At 42.1% G+C, this 21493-nt stretch overlaps 1 protein-coding gene across 1 annotated transcript in view; it reads left to right on the top strand.

Annotated features, from left to right (window-relative positions):
• The window catches only part of LOC135509231 (furin-like), a 222699-nt gene that overhangs the window by 185031 nt on the left and 16175 nt on the right, over positions 1-21493 (top strand). Inside the window, exon 10 of the mRNA XM_064929720.1 lies at positions 1422-1522. Coding sequence (XP_064785792.1) covers positions 1422-1522 — 101 coding nt within the window. The remainder of the gene's footprint in view (positions 1-1421; positions 1523-21493) is intronic.

Raw genomic sequence — 21493 nt, 5'->3', positions numbered from 1 at the left:
TGTATTTGAGTTTAACCATAATATTTGTTGTAATATTTGTTCTATCTTTTCTGGAGGATAAAACTGAAATTGTAACCAGCTTTGTATGGCTTGTTTAAGAAAGGACAATACTTTAAACAAAATTTAATTTTCAATCAGTCAGAAATGAGAAGTTGTAATCTGTATAAAGGCAAAAAAGGCTGGTTTTGAACAAAGTATGAGCCTTCCTTAATAATCTACTGGAGAACCATTTTGAGTTTAAGTATAACGTATGTATGAGGGAAGCTTTTAGTGAGTGAGATGTTTACATTTTTTAATTTAATATTTTTTCCCCCCAAACGGGTATTCATTATATGAATAGGCACATTTAATTTTGTCTGTCTTAGCATTTCAAATTAAATTTAATATTTTGGCTCATAAGATTTAAAAAACGAGTTGTCTGGAGTAGGCAGTGTAAGTAAACTGTGATAGGACCAAAGAGTTAATCAATGTGATTTATCCATAAATAGACAAGTGTCTACCTCTCCATGGTTGCAGAATCTGCTTTATTTTTGCTACATTTCTATTGAAATTGATTGTGATAAGTTAATTTACATTTATTGAGATATGAATACCAAGTATGTCTACTTCACCATCTGCCCAATTTATTGGTAAACTACAAGATAGTGTAAACACTGTGTCTTTTAGCGATCCAATACGTAATATGGTACACTTTTCATAGTAAATAGATAGGGAGACAATGGACAACCTTGTTATACTCCTCTTAAAAGTTGAGAAGTAACCATTATTTACTATTTTACACCTGGGGTTGCTGTACATAGCTTTAACCGAATGTATATGAGATTCACCAAAATTCAAATAATCCAGGCATTTATATATAAATTCTAGTCGTACTTTATCAAGTGCCTTTTCAAAACCTGCTATGAAGACCAGGCCTGGTATCTTTGATGTTTCAACTACTTAGCATGTTAGCTAACCCTTTCACTAACCTTAACTCTTTTAGCTAACCCTAACCCTAACTTTAACCCTTTGACCTAACTCTTAAACTTAACCGTAACCGTAACCCCAACTCCTAGCCTAGCTAACTAGTTAACGCTAGCCACCGAGCTATAATTCATAACATATCATATGTTTTGCAAATTCGTAACATATTTTGTAATATATCATATGAAATTTGTGATGGACATCCACAAATGAATACAACCATACGAAAATTGAGTGTCTGAGATTTACGTACAGAATAATACGAAATGCTCTGAGACCAGATTGCCTAGGCAGAAGTCACCCAATGACAAAATCCTTACTTGAGATCCACATACTTAAACTTCTTTTGCATAGATAAATAAAGCATTTACACAAGTTGTTAAACTTCCATGCAAATCATGGTGAGATCTCTATATAGCTGATGTTGTTTCCTCTCGTCTCTCTCTCTCTTCTCCTAGGTGACTACAGACCTGAGACAGAAGTGTACAGACTCCCACACGGGGACGTCAGCCTCAGCCCCCCTGGCTGCTGGGATCATCGCACTGGCTCTGGAAGCCAAGTGAGTTATCTCCGTTACACTCTAATATCTCCGTTAACCTGCCATCTCTCACACGAGAACATCTCGTCATCTCTCTCTCTACAACATCTCTATTCAATTCGTCTCTCAATAGAATATAGTCTCTCAATATCATAAGACAACCGACTGGAAATGAGTTGTGTGTGGTGGAAGGTGAGTCTGGCATGGCCAGCCAGTGATCAGTTCTGTAGAATAAACTCTTAAAAACAAAAGATGCTAAGTACAACCATATAGGATTCTTTGGTTAGTCCCCATAGGGAACCCTTTTTGGTGCTAGTTAGAATCCTTTGCAGATTGTAGAGTCTAGAGCCCAACCAATATGGGATTTCTGAGTCCGATAGTGATAGCGATTTTAGGGAGGCAAAAGTCACCAATTACTGATTTATACTGTAGATAGTCTAATATATCTATGGCAATGGATAAGAAAGCAGAAGTGTAGGTTTTTTAACAAAATATAAAAATTAACATTATTTAACAACATTTGATTTGTAGTTTACATGAAGCAACTATATCCTCTATAAATACAAAACAATTATTCAGTTTACCTTCTTAGGTTTGTGAATATGTATCTATCTATGGCTGTGGATAAGAATGCAGAAGTGTTTGTGCTGAAGTACCACAAGCACACTAATAAACAAGGGGCTGAATGAATTAAACTTTGTGTCAAATAAATCTGAAACTGCACTGTTCCCAAGTTCACAAACGTTGCTGCGAAATGCAGTAACATGCAGTTTGTCATGTCACCACTAGATGTTAGCATTTGTATTGAGCATATTCACTACAGTGCTTTACAACAGTCAAATGTTATGTAAAGAAACACTTTATGGCAACCTTGCAATGAGAGGGGTACGAACTTACTTGAACAATCAGATGAGGGAGTGTGATGGGGAGACGAGATCCATCAATGAATTTGGTTATTTATTAGATATAATAAAACTAACCATTCTAAATGCAAAGTGGTAATCGGATGTCTTATTCAAACTCAGCTTGCGAGCTTATCATGATGTTTGCCCTTACTCATAGTTACTTGTCTTAACCCAAAATAGGTTTACTCCAATAGCTGCATTGTTTTTAAAATGGCATGTAGACAAACAAATTGACACATCTTGAATTTTTATTCTATTTTCAAAATCCACAATTGAAACATACAGAGTGTCACAGACATTTCCATTTGATTTTGGAATAATTTAAGATGAAAGCTTCAACCGTGTTACTTTATTTGTCACTTAGGCACTTTATTTAACTTAACATACCCTTGCAGTCCGCCAGTTTCCATCTCTGTACAAAGGCATGGTCTTCAAGCTATGGAAGATGGCAAAACATTGAATAATAATAATAATTATTATTATTGTTAATTTGCACTTTTCTAGACACCCAAAGCTCTTTGGAATGTAAGGGGAGACTCACCCGTACCCCAATTACCCCACATGGCCCATCCACTCGCCTCTACAGAGGACAAAAGTAACAGTTTTACATTTTTGTTTTCTACAAATATTTTGTTACACATTATTCATAATTCCAAGTTGGAAGCTCTGGCATCTTTCTAGAGCTCCAACTTTCTGACCTGAAGATCACTGACGTCATGATTTGACCTAGTTTTTTCCCCAAGTTTCTCGTTGTCTTGAAAGCACCAATACTCTTGCAATGCCATGGGATCTTTAGTGACCACAGAGTTGTGACCACAGAGTTGGAACATCCGTTTAAAGCCCCATCTTCTTCAAGTACTTAACACTTAAACATCATTAAAATGTAATGAATGTTGTAAAGTGTTTGGTATAAATTATAGTGATTTGTCTTTGAACTTACTGGCTTGTTCTTGTTCATTTCAGCAGCAAATTTTTATTTGGCTTTTGATTTTCTGTCTTTCCCTGGTGGCATTCATTGTCTTTGTGCCCACAACTTGAAAGTGAACACAATTGAATGGGAGACTTTTACACTCCCAACTGAGTTTTTTTACTGACAAAGGTTGTGTATCTATTGAAGGTCGTTCAGAAATGATTCACACCCCTTGACTTTTTCTACATTATGTTATGTTACAGCCTTATTCTAAAATTGATTAAATCATTTTTTTCCTCATCAATCTACAGACAATACCCCATAATGACAAAGCAAAAACAGTTGTTTTTTTTGCTACTTGATAAAAAAAACACTGAAATATCACATTTACATAAGTATTTAGACCCTTTACTCAGTACTTTGTTGAAGCACCTTTGGCAGTGATTACAGCATCAAGTCTTCTTGGGTATGACGCAACAAGCTTGGCACACCTGTATTTGAGGAGTTTCTCCTATTCTTCTCTACAGATCCTCTCAAGCTTTGTCAAGTTGTATGGGGAGCGTCGCTGCACAGCTATTTTCAGGTCTCTCCAGAGATGTTGGATCGGGTTTAAATCCGGGTACTGGCTGGGCCACTCAAGGACATTTAGAGACTTGTCCCGAAGCCACTCCTGCGTTGTCTTTGCTGTGTGCTTAGGGTCTGAGGTCTGAGGTCCTGAGCGCTCTGGAATAGGTTTTCATCAATGATCTCTCTGTACTTTGTTCTGTTACTCTTTCCCTCTGTCATGACTAGTCTGCCATTCCCTGCCGCTGAAAAACATCCCCACAGCATGATGCTGCCACCACCATGCATCACCATAGGGATGGTGCCAGGTTTCCTCCAGACTAGGGCTGTGGTGGTCACAAAATTTCATCAGCTGGGGATTGTCAAGCAAATAACTGTCGGTCTCACACGGTAATTGACCATTAATTAACATAAACACATTTAGCATCTCCTGGCTTCCACACATTCCACATATTTTAAAAATGATAATAAATCCATGTAATATAGCCTACACCTTCACAATAAATCCATTATTTATTTTAGACAGGTTTAAAGAAGCATGATATAAAGAAAATGTAGTCTATTTCAGAAGAAAAGATGAGCATACTCTGAGTTGTCCTTATGTTAGGGCCTGATGTGGCGGTGTCAAATGGCTGTGGGCTACACTAGTTCATTTAGCAGACAGGATTTATTTAGAATTCTGTTTCATTATTTTATATTATTTTATAGTATGAAGAATACAATTGAGAAAAGCTGAATATAATACATATTTTCTCCAAACGATTTGAGGGAGTGTGCACATGCGGCTACTCTTGTTAACAAAGAAGTAAGTACTTCTATATGTTTAATTTGTAATTATTAATGTAGCTCTAGTTGTTCTACAAATGTTGGGCTATATGTTTTCATTTATAATACATTGTAAGGCTACAAGTTGAGACTCAAATGATGATCTGAAAAAAGTTGCTTGAAATGCATGAGGTCTGCTTTTTTGTGCATGTTGTACACACTCAAATACTCGCTCATTCACAATTTGACAAGCACTTGATAATGCCTCAAATTACATGGCAGCATCTCCTTTGTTGCCATAATGCACCCTAAAAAAATCCATGCCTTTTGCGGCCCGGAGTACTGCGTTTGCCCTGAATGTGCTGCGCAATCCGAAGCGTCTCTCACTCGCATGGCTCTCCATCACATGATCGGGTCTTTCTCACAGGATACAAGTTAAGACAGACACATCGGCAACGCAACTGCGAGCGTCCTTATCCAATTCCGAGGGGCATATTGAAGATATTGGATGAACTGTCCACATGTACTTTTCGTCAGCCAACAAGATTAGTAGGCCTAACAAATAGCAAAAGCACTAGCCTATGTCAATATACTATCCCCCATAGTACAAAAGTCAACCTATTATATTCTGTGCGAAAAATAAATGTTCCAAACAGTCTGTGACAGTTGTGGGATGGGATAGATTGTAAATTAATACAACCACTAGCATAAAAAAAAAAACATTTTTTGTGCAAAGTAGCTAACGCAACAGATCAGAACGTTTTGCTTAAAAGGTTGATAAACTATTAGGCTATTTTTTTCACATTATAAGCGCAGCAATGCACAGATGGTAGTAGGCTAAAAGCGCGAATGTTCCATTCACGGAAAACACCATTATCAAAAGTGACCGCAAATGCAATTATGCATGTAATGCTTTTATTGTAAAGGTGCATTTTTATGTTGAAAATGAGTTTGCAGTCACTTAGAAATGAAGCACATTTTTTTGTCCATTAAAATAACGTCAAATTGATCATAAATGCAGTGTATACATTGTTCATGTTGTTCTGGCTCAAAATGTCCAGAAACAAAGAACTTGCTTTTGAAACTTGTCAGTCCTGTTCTGAGAAATGAAGGCTATTACATGTTAGAAATTGCCAAGAAACTGAAGCTCTCATACAACGCTGTGTACTACTCCCTTCACAGAATAGCGCAAACTGTCTCTAACCAGAATAGAAAGAGGAGTGGAAGGCCACGGTGCACAACTGAGCAAGAGGACAAGTACATTAGAGTGTCTAGTTTGAGAAATAGACGCCTCACAAGTCCTCAACTGTCAGCTTCATTAAATAGTACCCACAAAACACCAGTCTCAAAGTCAACAGTGCGGAGGCGACTCCGGGATGCTGGCCTTCTAGGCAGTTCCTTTATTCAGTGTCTGTGTTCTTTTGCCCATCTTCATCTTTTCTTTCTTTTGGCCAGTCTGAGATATGGCTTTTTCTTTGCAACTCAGCCTATAAGGCCATCATCCCGGAGACGCCTCTTTACTGTTGCGCAACATTGAAGTGTTTCATTAGATTGTCAAAAACATTTGCATTGATGTCAGAGTGATTAGAGGGCCAATAGAGTGCTGTGTACCAGGCAGTTAGCTACTTTGGTAGGCTACTAATGACCATCAGCAGCATCAGAGCTTGGAAGCCTAATTGCCGTGACTAAATGGTCATGTGGAATTTGACTGCCTTCATGACTCGTGACCGCTGGTGTGGCGGTAATATGGTCACCACAACAGCCCTACCCAGACGTGCTTGGCATTCAGGCCAAATAGTTTCATAAGACCAGAAAATCTTGTTTCTAATGGTCTGAGAGTCCTTTCGGTGCCTTTTGTCAAACTCCAATTGAGCTGTCATGTGCCTTTTACTGAGGATTGGCTTCCATCTGGCCACTCTACCATAAAGGCCTGATTGGTGAAGTGCTGCAGAGATAGTTGTCCTTCTGCAAGGTTTTCCCATCTCCACAGAGGAGCTCTGGAGCTCTGTCAGAGAGACCATCGGGTTCTTGGTCACCTCCCTGACCAAGACCCTTCAACGCTGATTGCTCAGTTTGGCCGGGCTGCCAGCTCTAGGTAGAGTCTTGCTGGTTCCAAACTTCTTCCATTTAAGAATAATGGAGGCCACTGTGTTCTTGGGGACATTCAATGCCGGAGAAATGTTTTGGTACCCTTCCCCAGATCTGTGCCTCGACACAATCCTGTCTCGGAGCTCTAAGGACAATTCCTTCGACCCCATGGCTTGGTTTTTGCTCTGACATGCACTGTCAACTGTGGGACCTTATATAGACAGGTGTGTGCCTTTCCAAATCATGTCCAATCAATTTAATTTACCACAGGTGGACTCCAATCAAGTTGTAGAAACATCTGAAGGATGATCAATGGAAACAGGATGCACCTGAGCTCAATTTTGAGTCTCATAGCAAAGGGTCTGAACACTTATGGAAATAAGGTAATTTCTTTTTTTTATGTATACATTTGCTAGCATTTCTAAAAATAAAAACACGTTTTTCCTTTGACATTATTTGGTATTGTGTGTAGATTGATGAGGAAAACATTTATTTAATCAATTTTAGAATAGAGCTATAAGGTAACACAATGTGGAAAAGGTCAAGGGGTCTGAATACTTTCCATATGCACTGTGTCTGTCAAGTCCCTCAGTCGAGCAGTGAATTTCAATCACAGATTCAACCACAAAGACCAGGGAGGTTTTGCAATGCCTCACTAAGAAGGGCACCTATTGGTAGATGGGTCAAAATAAAAAATCAGGCATTGAATATCCCTTTGACCATGGTGAAGTTATTCATTACGCTTTGGATGGTGGATGGAGTAACAACATGCGTTCTTCCTGTCAATGTTCTAGGTGAATGGTATAAGGCGGAGTCAGGCGCAGAACACAGGTATGAGTAAAGCCACGATATTTACTCAAATTCAACAAATATCCAACAAGGATAAACATAAACAATCCAGATCACGTACACAGAACCACTTGACAAAAACAATCACTCACAAAACAACAGGGGAAGCCAGAGGGTTAAATAAGGAACACTGATATTGGAATGGAAACCAGGTGAGTATAATGAAGACAAAACAAAAGGAAAATGAAACATGGATCAGTGGTGTCAAGAAAGCAGGTGACGTCAACCGCCGAACATCGCCCATACAAGGAGAGGGACGAACTTCGGCGGAAGTCGTGACACTTCCTAACTCAGTCGCCGGAGAGGAAGGAAACATTTTCTCCTGAATACAAAGTGCTGTGTTTGGGGCAAATCCAATACAACACATTATTGAGTAACAATCTACTTATTTTCAAGCATAGTGGTTATGGGTATGCTTGTAATCATTCCGTTTTTCAGGATAACAAAAAAAAAGAATGGAGCTAAGCACAGGCTAAATCATAGAGAAAAACCTGGTTCAGTCTGCTTTCCACCAGACTCTGGAAGAGGAATTCACTTTCAGCAGGACAATAACCTAAAACACAAGTCTAAATCTACACTGGAGTTTCTTACCAAGAAGACAGTGAATGTTCCTGAGTGGCCAAGTTACAGTTTTGACTTATCTACTTGAAAATCTATGGCTTGACCTGAAAATGGTTGTCTAGCAATGTTCAACAAATGTTGCACAATCCAGGTGTGAAAAGCTCTTTGAGACTTACCCAGAAAGACTGTAATCACTGCCAAAGTATTGACAAAGTATCTACAAAGTATTGACTCATCGGTGTGAATACGTATGTAAATGAGATATTTCTGTATTTCAATTTAAATACAATTTCTAAAAACATATTTTCAGTTTGTCATTATGGGGTATTGTGTGTAGATGGGTGAGGGAACAAATATATTTAATTCATTTTGAATTCAGGCTGTAACACAACAAAATGGGGAATAAGTCAAGGGATATGAATACTTTCTGAATGCACTGTATGTTACTATTAGGATGAAAGGCTTTTAGGGAAACTAACAAAATGAGAGGGTCATGGCTAAAAGGGATCCAACTTTAGTCAGAATTTACTTTTCGTAGCGGGTTTATAACTTACACGGCAGTTAGGAGAATAAACGTGTCAGGTTAGGAGAATTAGGTTAAGGTTAGGAAAAGGGTTAGATAAAATCTACTTTAGACTTAAATTTGATAAAAGCTTGATTCCATCTAGACCTGATCCAATGTGAGCTTGTTATGACAAGCACACATTAGCTGTTCATTATGAAAATGTTTTCTTTCTGAAACTATCAAGTAAATTACACTGTTATTCAATACCAAATGTATCAGCTATATATTTCAAATGTAAATAGAATGCACTGATGACTGAAAACATTCATACAGGAAAATGCTTGCCGCACTGGTTTTAGTCACACATGTTCTAGTTTAGTTAGTTACAGTTGAAGTCGGAAGTTTACATACACCTTAGCCAAATACATTTAAACTCAGTTTTTCACAACTCCTGACATGTAATCCTAGTAGAAATTCCCTGTCTTAGGTCAGTTAGGATCACCACTTTATTTTAAGAATGTGAAATGTTAGAATAATGATAGAGAGGATTTATTTAAGCTTTTATTTATTTCATAACATTCCCAGTGGGTCAGAAGTTTACATACACTCAATTAGTATTTGGTAGCATTGCCTTTAAATTGCTTAACTTGGGTCAAATGTTTTGGGTAGCCTTCCACAAGCTTCCCACAATAAGTTGGGTGAATTTTGACCCATTCCTCCTGACAGAGCTTTTTCAGTTCAGCCCACACATTTTCTATATGATTGAGGTCAGGGCTTTGTCAGGGCTTTGTGATGGCCACTCCAATACCTTGACATTGTTGTCCTTAGGCCATTTTGCCACAAATTCGGAAGTATGCTTGGGGTCAATGTCCATTCGGAAGACTTATTTGCGACCAAGCTTTAAAACCTCTTAGAGCCACCCGACACACTAGCGTCTCACCTTGCCAACAAGAAATGCAAATGCGCAACGCCAAATGCTAATAGCGCTCGTTAAAACTCAAACTTTCGTTAAAACACACATGCAGGGTACTCAATTAAAGCTACACTCGTTGTGAATCTGGCCAACAAGTCAGATTTTTAAAATGCTTTTCGGCGAAAGCATGAGAAGCTATTATCTGATAGCATGCAACACCCCGAAATACCTGAAGGGGACGTAAACAAAAGAATTAGCGTAGCCGGCGCTACACAAAACGCAGAAATAAAATATAAAACATTCATTACCTTTGACCAGCTTCTTTGTTGGCACTCCTATATGTCCCATAAACATCACAATTGGGTCTTTTTTTCGATTAAATCGGTCCATGTATACCCAAAATGTAAATTTATGTTTCTAAACGCAACGTCATTTTTTAAAATTAGTTGCCTATAAACTTTGACAAAACACTTCAAACTACTTTTGTCATCCAACTTTAGGTATTAGTAAACGTTAATAAGCGATCGAATTCATCACGGGGCAATCTGTATTCAATAGCAGCAGGTCTTGAAATGATGGTCGATATTCACTCTACCAAAACTGCCCTTGTGATGCACTGATGACAGGAAGTGCCTTTTCTTCATTGAACCAAGGAATAACTTTACACCAATTGCCAAGACTGGCGACATCGTGTGGAAGCTGTAGGAATTGTCAACTGGGAGCTATCTATTTTCCCTTGCCATAGACAATACAGGCAACTGGCGCATTGATATATATTTTTTTTTGGTGATCAGTTTTCCTTGGGGTTTTTCCCGCAACACACGTTCTGTTATAGTCACAGCCGTGATTTAACCAGTTTTAGAAACTTCAGAGTGTTTTCTATCCACACATACTAATCATATGCATATACTATATTCCTGGCATGAGTAGCAGGACGTTGAAATGTTGCGCGATTTTTAACAAATTGTTGAAAAAAGTAGCCCTATCTCTTAAGAGGGTAATTACTTGGCTGATGTCTTGAGATGTTGCTTCAATATATCCACATAATTGTCCTCCCTCATGATGCCATCTATTTTGTGAAATGCACTGGTCCCTCCTGCAGCAAAGCACCCCCACAACATGATGCTGCCACCCCCGTGCTTCACAGTTGGGATGGTGTTCTTCGGCTTGCAAGCCTCCCCCTTTTTCCTCCAAACATAACGATGGTCATTATAGCCAAACTTTTCTATTTTTGTTTCATCAGACCAGAGGACATTTCTCCAAAAAGTAAAATCTTTGTCCCCATGTGCAATTTCAAACCGTAGGGTTTTTTATGGCGGTTTTGGAGCAGTGGCTTCTTCCTTGCTGAGTGGCCTTTCAGGTTATGTCGATATAGGACTCGTTTTACTGTGGATATAGATATTTTGTACCTGTTTCCTCCAGCATCTTCACAAGGTTCTTTGCTGTTGTTCTGGGATTGATTTGCACTTTTCGCACCAAAGTACAGTCATCTCTAGGAGACAGAATACATCTGCATCCTGAGCGGTATGACGGCTGTATGGTCCCATTGTAACGGCTTTCTTCCTGGGAAGGAGAGGACCAAAGCGCAGCGTGGTGAGTGTTAAACATCTTTAATAAAGACGAATACCGAGAACACTACAAATATACAAAACAATACATGTGAAAACCGAAACAGTCCTGTATGGTGAAACAAACACAGACACTGAAATAATCACCCACAAACCCCAACACAAAACAAGCTACCTAAATATGGTCCCCAATCAGAGACAATGACTAACACCTGCCTCTGATTGAGAACCATATCAGGCCAACCACAAAAACAGACAAACTAGACACACAACATAGAATGCCCACCCAGCTCACGTCCTGACCAACACTAAAACAAGGAAAACACACAAGAACTATGGTCAGAACGTGACAATACCCCCCCCCAAGGTGCGGTTGACCTAAACCTATAGGGGAGGGTCTGGGTGGGCATCTGTCCGCGGTGGCGGCTCTGGCGCTGGACGTGGACCCCACTCCATCATTGTCTTAGTCCACCTCCTTAGCGTCCTTTGAGTGGCGACCATCGTCGCCGACCTTGGCCTAGGAACCCTAACAAAGGGCCCCACCGGACTGAGGGGCAGCTCGGGACTGAGGTAGCTCAGGACTGAGGGGTGGCTGGCTGAATGGCGGCTCTGGCAGATCCTGGCTGACTGGCGGCTCTGACAGATGCTGGCTGAATGACGGCTCTGGCAGATGCTGGCTGAATGGCAGCTCTGGTAGATCCTGGCTGAATGGCGGCTCTGGCAGATCCTGGCTGACTGGCGGCTCTGGCAGAGCCTGGCTGACTGGCGGCTCTGGCAGATCCTGGTTGACTGGCGGCTCTGGCAGATCCTGGCTGACTGGCGGTTCTGGCGGATCCTGGCTGACTGGCGGATCCTGGCTGACTGGCGGCTCTGGCGGCTCCATGCTGACTGGCGGCTCTGGACAGACGGGCAGCTCGGGCGGCGCTGGGCAGACGGGCAGCTCAGGCGACGCTGGGCAGACGGCCAGCTCAGGCGGCGCTGGGCAGACAGCCTGCTCAGGCGGCGCTGGGCAGACTGGAGACTCCGGTAACGCTGGAGAGGAGGAAGGCTCTGGCAGCGCTGGACAGAGGAGCTCTGGTGCCTCTGGACTGAGGGGCTCTGGCGCCTCTGGACTGAGGGGCGGAAGCTCTGGCAGCGCCGGACAGGCGGGAGACTCCGGCTGCGCTGGAGAGGAGGAAGGCTCTGGCAGCGCTGGACAGAGAAGCTCTGGCGCCTCTGGACTGAGGGGCTCTGGCGCCTCTGGACTGAGGGGCGGAAACTCTGGTAGCGCCGGACAGGCGGGAGCACCTGTATTGATGGGACGGAGAGACAGCCTGGTGCGGGGTGCCGGCACTGGTAGTACTGGGCTGGGAACGCGCACCTCAGGGTGAGTGCAAGAAACAGGACACACTGGGTTGTGAAGGTGTACTGGAGACCTGGTGTGTATAGCCGGCAACTCCAACACAAGTTTCAGGCTGAGTACGAGGAACTGACACAGGTGGCATCGGACAGCTAACACGCTCCTCAGGGCGAATTCCATGTATACTATGCCAAACCAACAGCTCTCTCTCTACTCCACATATGTCAGAGTCAAGGCCCGCGGGCCACATCCGGCCCGCGAGAAGGTTTTTTACGGCCCCTGGGATGATCTTGATTTATTATTAGAACCGGCCCGCAGACCGCAGCAAGCCGGCAGCCCGCAGATCTTTTACACGCACCAATACTACATTTCCCACAATGCAACGGTGACGCACCGAGCAGTAGGCTGCTTCATTTCAATATTTATTGGCACAGCAGTCGTCAGCATCACAGTAAAATTAACTTTCAGATACCCATCAAAAATGGCAAAACGGAAGGTGGACACTGAGAACCGGGGGTTTCAAACAAGGTGGGAGTCGGAGTATATGTTCACGGAGGTAGCTGGAAAACCTGTGTGTCTTCTGTGTGGAGAAAGTGTGGCGGTACTGAAAGAGTATAATCTGAGACGACATTATGAAACGAAACACGCGGACAAAAACAAGAATATGGACATGGAACAAAGGCTACAAAAGGCAGAGGAATTAAAACGAGGCCTCAAATCTCGACAGGCTCTGTTCAAAAAAGCCAAATCACAAGGCCAGGCTGCTGTCAAGGCCAGTTTTATTTTGGCAGAAGAGATCGCTAAATCAGCCCGGCCATTTACGGAGGGGGATTTCATCAAAAACTGCATGATTAAAGTTTGTGACGAAGTTTGCCCAGAAAAAAGGCAACTCTTTTTAAATGTGAGTCTGAGCAGAAACACCATTGCCGAGAGAGTAGACCAGTTGTCCATCAATCTAAAAGAGCAGCTTGTGAAAAAGTGAAAAGATTTCATTGCATATTCCTTGGCTGTGGATGAGAGCACCGACATTTCTGACATTGCCCAGTTGTCAATTTTCATCCGCGGAGTGGACTCCAGCCTAAGCGTGACAGAGGAGTTTTTGGCTTTACGTCCTATGCATGGCACAACTACGGGGCATGATTTGTATGAAGAGGTGTCAAGATGTGTAAATGAGATGGAGCTGCCTTGGGAAAACTCGTGGGTTTGACAACCGACGGAGCACCTGCGATGTGTGGACACAGGAGCGGACTGGTGGCGAAGATACGGGAAAAGATGCAAGAGGAAAACGCGACAGGTGAGCTGACAGCTTATCATTGTATCATACACCAGGAAGCGTTGTGCGGTAAAGCCTTGAAAATGGAGCATGTAATGAGCATCATCACGCGCACAGTTAACTTTATCAGAGCCAAAGGTTTGAATCACCGCCAGTTCAAGGCATTTCTGACGGAGTTAGAAACGGAGCATGGTGATTTGCCTTATCACACAGAGGTGCGATGGCTAAGCCAGGGAAAGGTGCTTCAAAGATGTTTCGAGCTTCGTGAGGAGATTTGTCTGTTCTTGGACAGCAAAGGGAAAGACACAACACAACTCCGAGACGAAATGTTTCTGTGTGAAATGGCTTTTCTGTGTGACATTACGAGTCATCTGAATGCAATGAACTTGCAGCTGCAGGGTCGGGATCATGTCATCTCTGATATGTACAGTACAGTGAAGGCATTTAAAACCAAACTGACTCTGTGGGAGACGCAGATGCGGAAAGAAAATTTGAGCCACTTTCCCAGCTGCCAGACCATGAAAGAGAAGCTCTCTACCAGTGCGTTCCCGAGCGCACAGTTGGCTGATAAAATAGGTATGCTTGCCGCTGACTTTCGACGCCGATTTGCTGACTTTGAAGCACAAAAAAGCAGGTTGGAACTGCTCGGTAACCCATTTGCTGTTGACGTGGAAAGCTCACCACCAAACCTCCAAATGGAGTTGATTGACCTCCAATGCAATGATGCACTGAGGGCAAAATATGCGGCAGTGGGTGCTGCGGAGTTCGCCCGTTTCCTCCCCGACACAATGCCCCAGCTGCGCATCCAGGCTGCTCAAACGTTGTCTATGTTTGGCAGCACATACCTGTGTGAACAACTTTTTCTTTGATGAACCTGAACAAAACATCACACAGAAGTCGACTTACTGCTGAACACCTCCACTCAATTCTGAGGATTTCCTCAGCTCAGAGCCTTACCCCGAACATTGATGAACTTGTGGAAAAGATGGGACACCACCAAGTATCACCCTCAACCTCAAACAAGTGAACATTACTGTGCAATCACATATTTAGAGTTTTTACTCAGTTCAAGTTTAAAAGTTAAAGTTTAATATTTGTTTTCACTGCATGTTACTTCTCCTTAAACAAAGTGTTGTTTTTGATTAATAGATTTTTGCACTTTATTTTATTGTATTTCAATCCAATTATATTTTAAAAATATTTCAGTTGAGTGGATGATAGAAAATTGCTATTATTGTTTTTTTCTTTGAAGTAAATTTAGCCCACTTTTGCTAAAATAGAAAATATAGGCTACTGATGGTGCCTTGAATACCGGTTTCTTTCATTTAATGTTCATGTTATGGGGATTTTTATATAAAGGAAATTTGTCTTTTGTGTCTGTTGAAAATTAAAGATTACTGACAGAGCCATAAGAAAATATTGCTTTATTTATCTGATCATATTGGAATATATTTGTTAGGTTTTCAGTAGGTTCAATTAGGTTCACTAGACTATATGCGTCATTTAAAAATTTTTCAATGAACATTCGAACAGTCCGGCCCTCGGCTTGTAGCTAAATTTTTTATTTGGCCCTCCGTCCATTTGACTTTGACACCCCTGCTCTACTCTGTCCAATACCTCCTCAACATTCCCAGACGCACACCTCAACTTCGCTGACTGCTCTGATTCCATCCATGGCTCCTTACGGTAAACAGGGGGAGTTGGCTCAGGTCTGACTCCTGACTCTGCCACACTCCCCCTGTGCCCCCCCAAGAAATGTCAGGGGCTGTCTCTCGTGCTTCCTATCACACCGCCGTGCTCGTTTCGCCAACCTCATTCTCCTGTAACCTTCCTCGCACTGCTCCATCGAATCCAAGGTGGGCGCCGACACTCTCCCTGGGTCGACCGCCCACCTGTCAATCTCTTCCCAAGTTGTATAGTCCAGATTCTGCTCCCATGTCCCGAAATCCTGACATCGCTGCCTCTCCTGCTCCTCGTAATGCCGCCTCTCTGCTTTTGCTGCCTCCAGCTCTGCTTTGGGGCGGCAATATTCCCCTGGCTCTGCCCAGGGTCCTTTTCCGTCCAACTCGTCCTCTCCTGCTGCACCTGTTGCTTCTCCTGCTGCTGCTTTTGCTGCTGCTGTTGTTGCCGCTGTCTGTTACCACGCCGCTTGGTCCTTGGTTGGTGGGTGATTCTGTAGCGGCTTTCCTCCGGGGAAGGAGAGGACCAAAGCGCAGCGTAGTGAGTGTTAAACATCTTTAATAAAGACGAATACTGAGAACACTACATATATACAAAACAACAGTCTGTGTGGTGAAACAAACACAGACACGGAAATAATCACCCACAAACCCCAACACAAAACAAGCTACCTAAATATGGTTCTCAATCAGAGACAATGACTAACACCTGCCTCTGATTGAGAACCATATCAGGCAAACCACAGAAACAGACAAACTAGACACACAACATAGAATGCCCACCCAGCTCACGTCCTGACCAACACTAAAACAAGGAAAACACACAAGAACTATGGTCAGAACGTGACACCCATGGTGTTTATACTTGCGTACTGTTGTTTGTACAGATGAACGTGGTACCTTCAGGCATTTGGCAATTGCTCCCAGGGATGAACCGGACTTGTGGAGGTCTACAGTTTTTTTCTGAGATCTTGGGTGATTTCTTTTGATTTTCCCATGTGTGCAAGCAAATGGCCTGAATGACAGATCTGCGCCAACTGTCTTGTTTTTTGCAGATTGCATATTTTGATTGCAAACTAAATAAGACCACAAACATAATAGGCCAAGACAAAGGGTAATATTTTTGTATAAAGGAAGTCCAGTGCTCACACATTAAGTAGCACAGATTGCTGGCTAATCTAACTACCTTGCTGGCTAGATAGAGCCTAACTACATTGCCGGCTAGCTATCCAGCTAACGTTAACTAGGTGAACTAGTTAACATTTGACGAGGAGACGTATTTGTTCAATCTATGTTTATAATATTGGAGCTTTATTTGTGAAATAAAGACCGAAACAAATATTTCTATGACAGGCTAATATCCATAGCCACGGGACAAGGTTTGGGCGTGGGGGCCAATACACTACTTTTGTGAAAATGTTTCAACTAAATTCATTTAAGTGTTTACCAACAATTGTCCATTCAGTCTGATAATTATCTGTACAAAACAGTTTATCAGATAATACTTGTGGAATATAAACACTTGCTTGATATGTTTTCCAGTTTCTTGAAATACTTTGTAAATGTCACTTATTTCTTTGTTAAAACTGAGATGGTCTATTCATTCCTTTTCCATTTTAGTAGCACTCTTATCCAGAGCTACTTACAGTAGTGAGTGCATACATGTTCATACTGGTCACCCAAGGGAATTGAACCCACAACCCTAGCATTGCAAACACAATGCTCTACCAACTGAACCACATCATCACAAACCACTTGATATCTCAATGTACTCAATTACTGTATTGCACATTGCTTTTCTTCTTGGTGATGAAAAGTCTACAGGTACAAACCTAGATGACCAGCCTATGTACAATGCGGTCATGTACATTTACAATAAGTGGTTTGTAAGTGATTGTTTTCCATGTTATTTAATCAAGAAAAATATTTCACCCTCCCAGAGTGCAAAGAACCTTGGCGTGACCCTGCAAACATCAAAGTAGTGACTTCCTAATGCAGGTTCTTGCTATACAACATCAGTAGAGTACAACCTTACCGCACACAGGAAGCGGCGCAAGTCCTAACCCAGGCACTTGTCCTCTCCTGTTTAGATTACTGCAACTAGCTGTTCGCTGGGCTCCCCGCTTGTGCCATCAAACCCCTGCTACTTATCCAGAACGCTGCAGCCTGCCTGGTTTTCAACTTTCCCAAGTTCTCTCATGTCACCCCGTTCCTCTGCAAACTCCACTGGATTCTAGTCGAAGCTTGCATCCACCACAAGACCATGGTACTTGCCTACGGAGCAGCAAGAGGACTTGCCCCTCCCTACCTTCAGGCTATGCTCAAACCCTACACCCCAACTCGAGCAGTCCACCACCTCAGGTTTCTTGGCCCTCCCACCACTACAGGAGGGCAGCTCCCGCTCAGCCCAGTCCAATAACTTCTTTGTCCTGGCACCCCAATGGTGGAACCAGCTTCCTGCTGAATCTAGAACAGCAGAGTCCCTGCTCATCTTATGAAAACATTTGAAACCCTACCTCTTCAAACAGTGTCTTAAATAATCCTCTACTTTCTATGTAGTTTCTATGCCTGTGATATGTGTTTGTCCCACCTAGCTATCTTAAGATGAATGCCCTAACTGTAAGTCACTTTGGATAAGAGTGTCTGCTAAATGACTAAAATATAAAAATGTAAATGGATGTTTTGTGTCTTTGCCCATAACTTTGCACCTTTTGATGTAAATGTTACCTGGATTCGGTCCTATGTAGCAAGATTTTAAATGGTGTTTTTTACATTGGATAAAAGTAGAGACTCAGAGCTAGAAAACGGTATGTCATACACTACAGCCGAGGAACAATGGGAAAGTAATTCTGCTTTGAAAGCTAATACACTTGTAACCCTACTTATGAGAAAATGGCCCTTGAATTTTTGGTACACCTACTGAAGAGCTCTTCTTTGTCTGCACCCATTCAGCATTCACACCCTCTTAAGCCTTGGTCCCACCCATTTCTTTAAGGATTCACATGTGAGGCCATGTGCTAAACAACCAAAGATTTCAAGACTAAAGGCTGGTTTATACTACGTATATCGACATGTCTGTAGACAGTTGTTGAAGTGACATCATGAACATTCTATTGTCGTCTGACATCAAACTTGTTGTCGTTATGAAAAATGATAAACACAAAAACGACAGGGTGCTTGACATCAGCAGCCTGGTGGTTCATATAAAAACGAATGTAGGATATGTCAATCGAGCAAACCAGGCAACTTTAGGTCCATTTCTAGCTTGTTAGCTAGCTAGCTAATGTTAAGTTAGCTGGCTAGCCAGTTCAAATAATGACCATATCATAGCTGACATCATCTTAACTTTATTCATTATTTATTATTACGGGAAAATACACTCACAACAAGATCATTATTTACAATTTAATGGCAAGCTAATTATAGAAAATAGCTTACGGTTGGTTGTGAGTGTGACAAAATAAAAGCAGAGCCTTTTACCTGAGAATTTTAGAACTTGGGCACTGTCTCGCACTGTCTCGTTGGCCTAACGTTATATCCTAATTTGACTTTAGTGCAGGTCATGTTATTATTCACATTACCATCTCTGGTAAACACACACTATATCAAATAAAATCAATGTTTATTTGTCACATGTACAGGATACCGAAGGGGTAAACGGTACAGATAACGGTTACTTGCATAATGGAGTCTTTTATTTAGATGTGTAGCTAGCTAAACAGTGAACCATAATCCCAACTAATAATGTTACTACCATGCATGAATATGCAGATAACTGAAGTTCACCAACTAGGTTCAATGTTTAGCTAGCTAGCTAACATTAGGCTATAACTAGCAATGCAAATTGCTTTTTGAGATACAAAATAATATTACTACACAGATCATACACGTAACATTAGCTGGCGAGCCAGCCAACTAATGTTAGCTAGTTAGCTAACAGTACGCTTTAACTTGCAATGAAAATGACTTTCTGACTAAATTTGAACATGTAGTATCTGAAAATGTGGCTAGCTAGACTCTCTTACCCGTATACATCGCTTCTCCCTCTCTGTCACGGATGTCATGGTTGCCCTTAGTTTGAAGATGTAATCCAGAGACAGGTGTTTTATACAAAGCCTTCTGTGTGTTCTCTTTTCAACTCCCTCCGCAAATTTGCAAACTCCAGAATTTTCTCCATCTCCTTAGCTATCATACTGTTTCCACTGGGCATTCCACTGATTTCAAAACTCAGTCAACTTCTTCATTGCAGAAGCATGCTACATGGCAGACCAATCCGAACTCATCTCTCTGCATGTCCAGCCCATCCTGTCTCTTACAATTCCAACTATCCTGCAAGATACTGTTCTTAACCTTTTCACACGTACCAACAAACGGGTGTGATCATTCTACAGTGGTCCCTGCAGCGTATGCTCAAACCGGTTTGATTAATGTCCAGTTTCAATTGACGAAACAGTCAGCATTTGAGCTAGCCACACTGTTTTTTCACAGAAACATTTTGCACAAACACAGTCCATACAAAGTTATGTCCTGAATGTGACAAGTTTATTTTTGGATGCAATGTTCAGACATTCACAGAAGTAGCAACAGCATACACAATCATCCAAACCGGAAAATGTAAGATAGATTAGTCCTGGCGCTAACTGAGGAAATATTGAAGTAACACAAGCGGTCATATTTACATAACTCTCGGCAGACAGAAATCACAATATGAATGAGCTAATAGCAATTACTATTTATAATTCATCACATCACAAGTGAGCTCAACATTGATCAAAATAATTGAGCAAAACACTTTCTAGAAGTCGAAAGTAATGCAATGATGGGTAGTTTGGGTAGTCGAAGAAGCCGGTGTTTGGAGGATATATTGGCACGGCTGTTGTTAGGCAAACCGTGCCAATATATTCTCTAAACACCGGCTTTGAGGGCATTATTGTCAGGATTTGGCCAGGGTTGTTCCGGGTTTTGGTCACTAGATGCCCCCATTGTGCTTTTTGACCTCATGTTTTTTCCCTTGTTCCCCATTATTATTTGCACCTGTGCCTCGTTTCCCCTGATTGTATTTAAACCCTTAGTTTCCCTCAGTTCTGTGCTCTGTGTTTGTATGTTAGCACCCAGCCCTAGTGTTCTGTGTATTCTTGTCGATTCCTGTTGGATGCTTGTCTTGTGGAATTCTGTTTTGCTGGGGCCACCCATTTTTGGAGTATCTCGTCTGCTAAATGGGATATATATTCTGTTTTTTTTTGCTATTCCTTTTACCACCTTTTGGATTTGCCATTTTTTGTATTGAAGGACTTCTCCTTTTTACTTTATTAAATACACCGTCTTAAGTACTGCTGTGTCTGCCTCATCTTCTGGGTTCTGCTGACTATTCGTGGCTCAGTTGGTTAAGTGACTGTTTCTCACTCCGGAGACCCAGGTTCGTAACCGGGTCCTGACAGAAACACAGAGCCATAAATGAACCCAGAGGCAGCCAGTTCCCAGGACCTTTTTGCCATGCTGTCCCACCACCAGGAGACTGTCCAACGCCACGAAGCCGCCCTGGTTCAGCAAGATGGCTTAATGGCTAGACATTCTCATCTTCTGTCGGAGATGCTGACTTCCATTAAGCAAATATCTGATCGTCTTACCCCGGCAACAGTTCCCGTCCCAGTACCTCAGATTCACGTACCCATGGCAGTTAACCCCCTGGCTGAACCTCGTCTTCCACCTCCCCAACGGTTCTCAGGTGATCCAAGTGCTTGTAAAGGGTTTCTCACCCAATGTTCTCTCTCCTTTGAGTTACAACCCTCGTCGTTTCCCACCGACCGGTCTAAGATCGCTTATATCATCACCCTGCTGTCGGAAAAAGCCCTGGCCTGGGCTACTGCTGTGTGGGATGCCCATAGTTCCTGCTGTGCCAGCTACTCTGCCTTTGCTGAGGAATTCAAACGAGTGTTTCAAGGCCCAAGCAGTGGTTCTGACTCAGCCAAACAGCTACTGACTCTCCACCAAGGTTGGCGCAGCGTGACGGACTATGCCATCCAGTTCCGCACGGTGGCAGCAGCAAGTGGCTGGAACAACGAGGCGCTCACGG

The sequence above is a fragment of the Oncorhynchus masou genome, chromosome 22 (assembly GCF_036934945.1).
Source record: "Oncorhynchus masou masou isolate Uvic2021 chromosome 22, UVic_Omas_1.1, whole genome shotgun sequence".
In the NCBI taxonomy this organism is placed as follows: domain Eukaryota; kingdom Metazoa; phylum Chordata; class Actinopteri; order Salmoniformes; family Salmonidae; genus Oncorhynchus; species Oncorhynchus masou.
The sequence above is the reverse complement of the archived record's forward strand: the minus strand, read 5'-3'. Positions and strand labels throughout refer to the sequence as shown.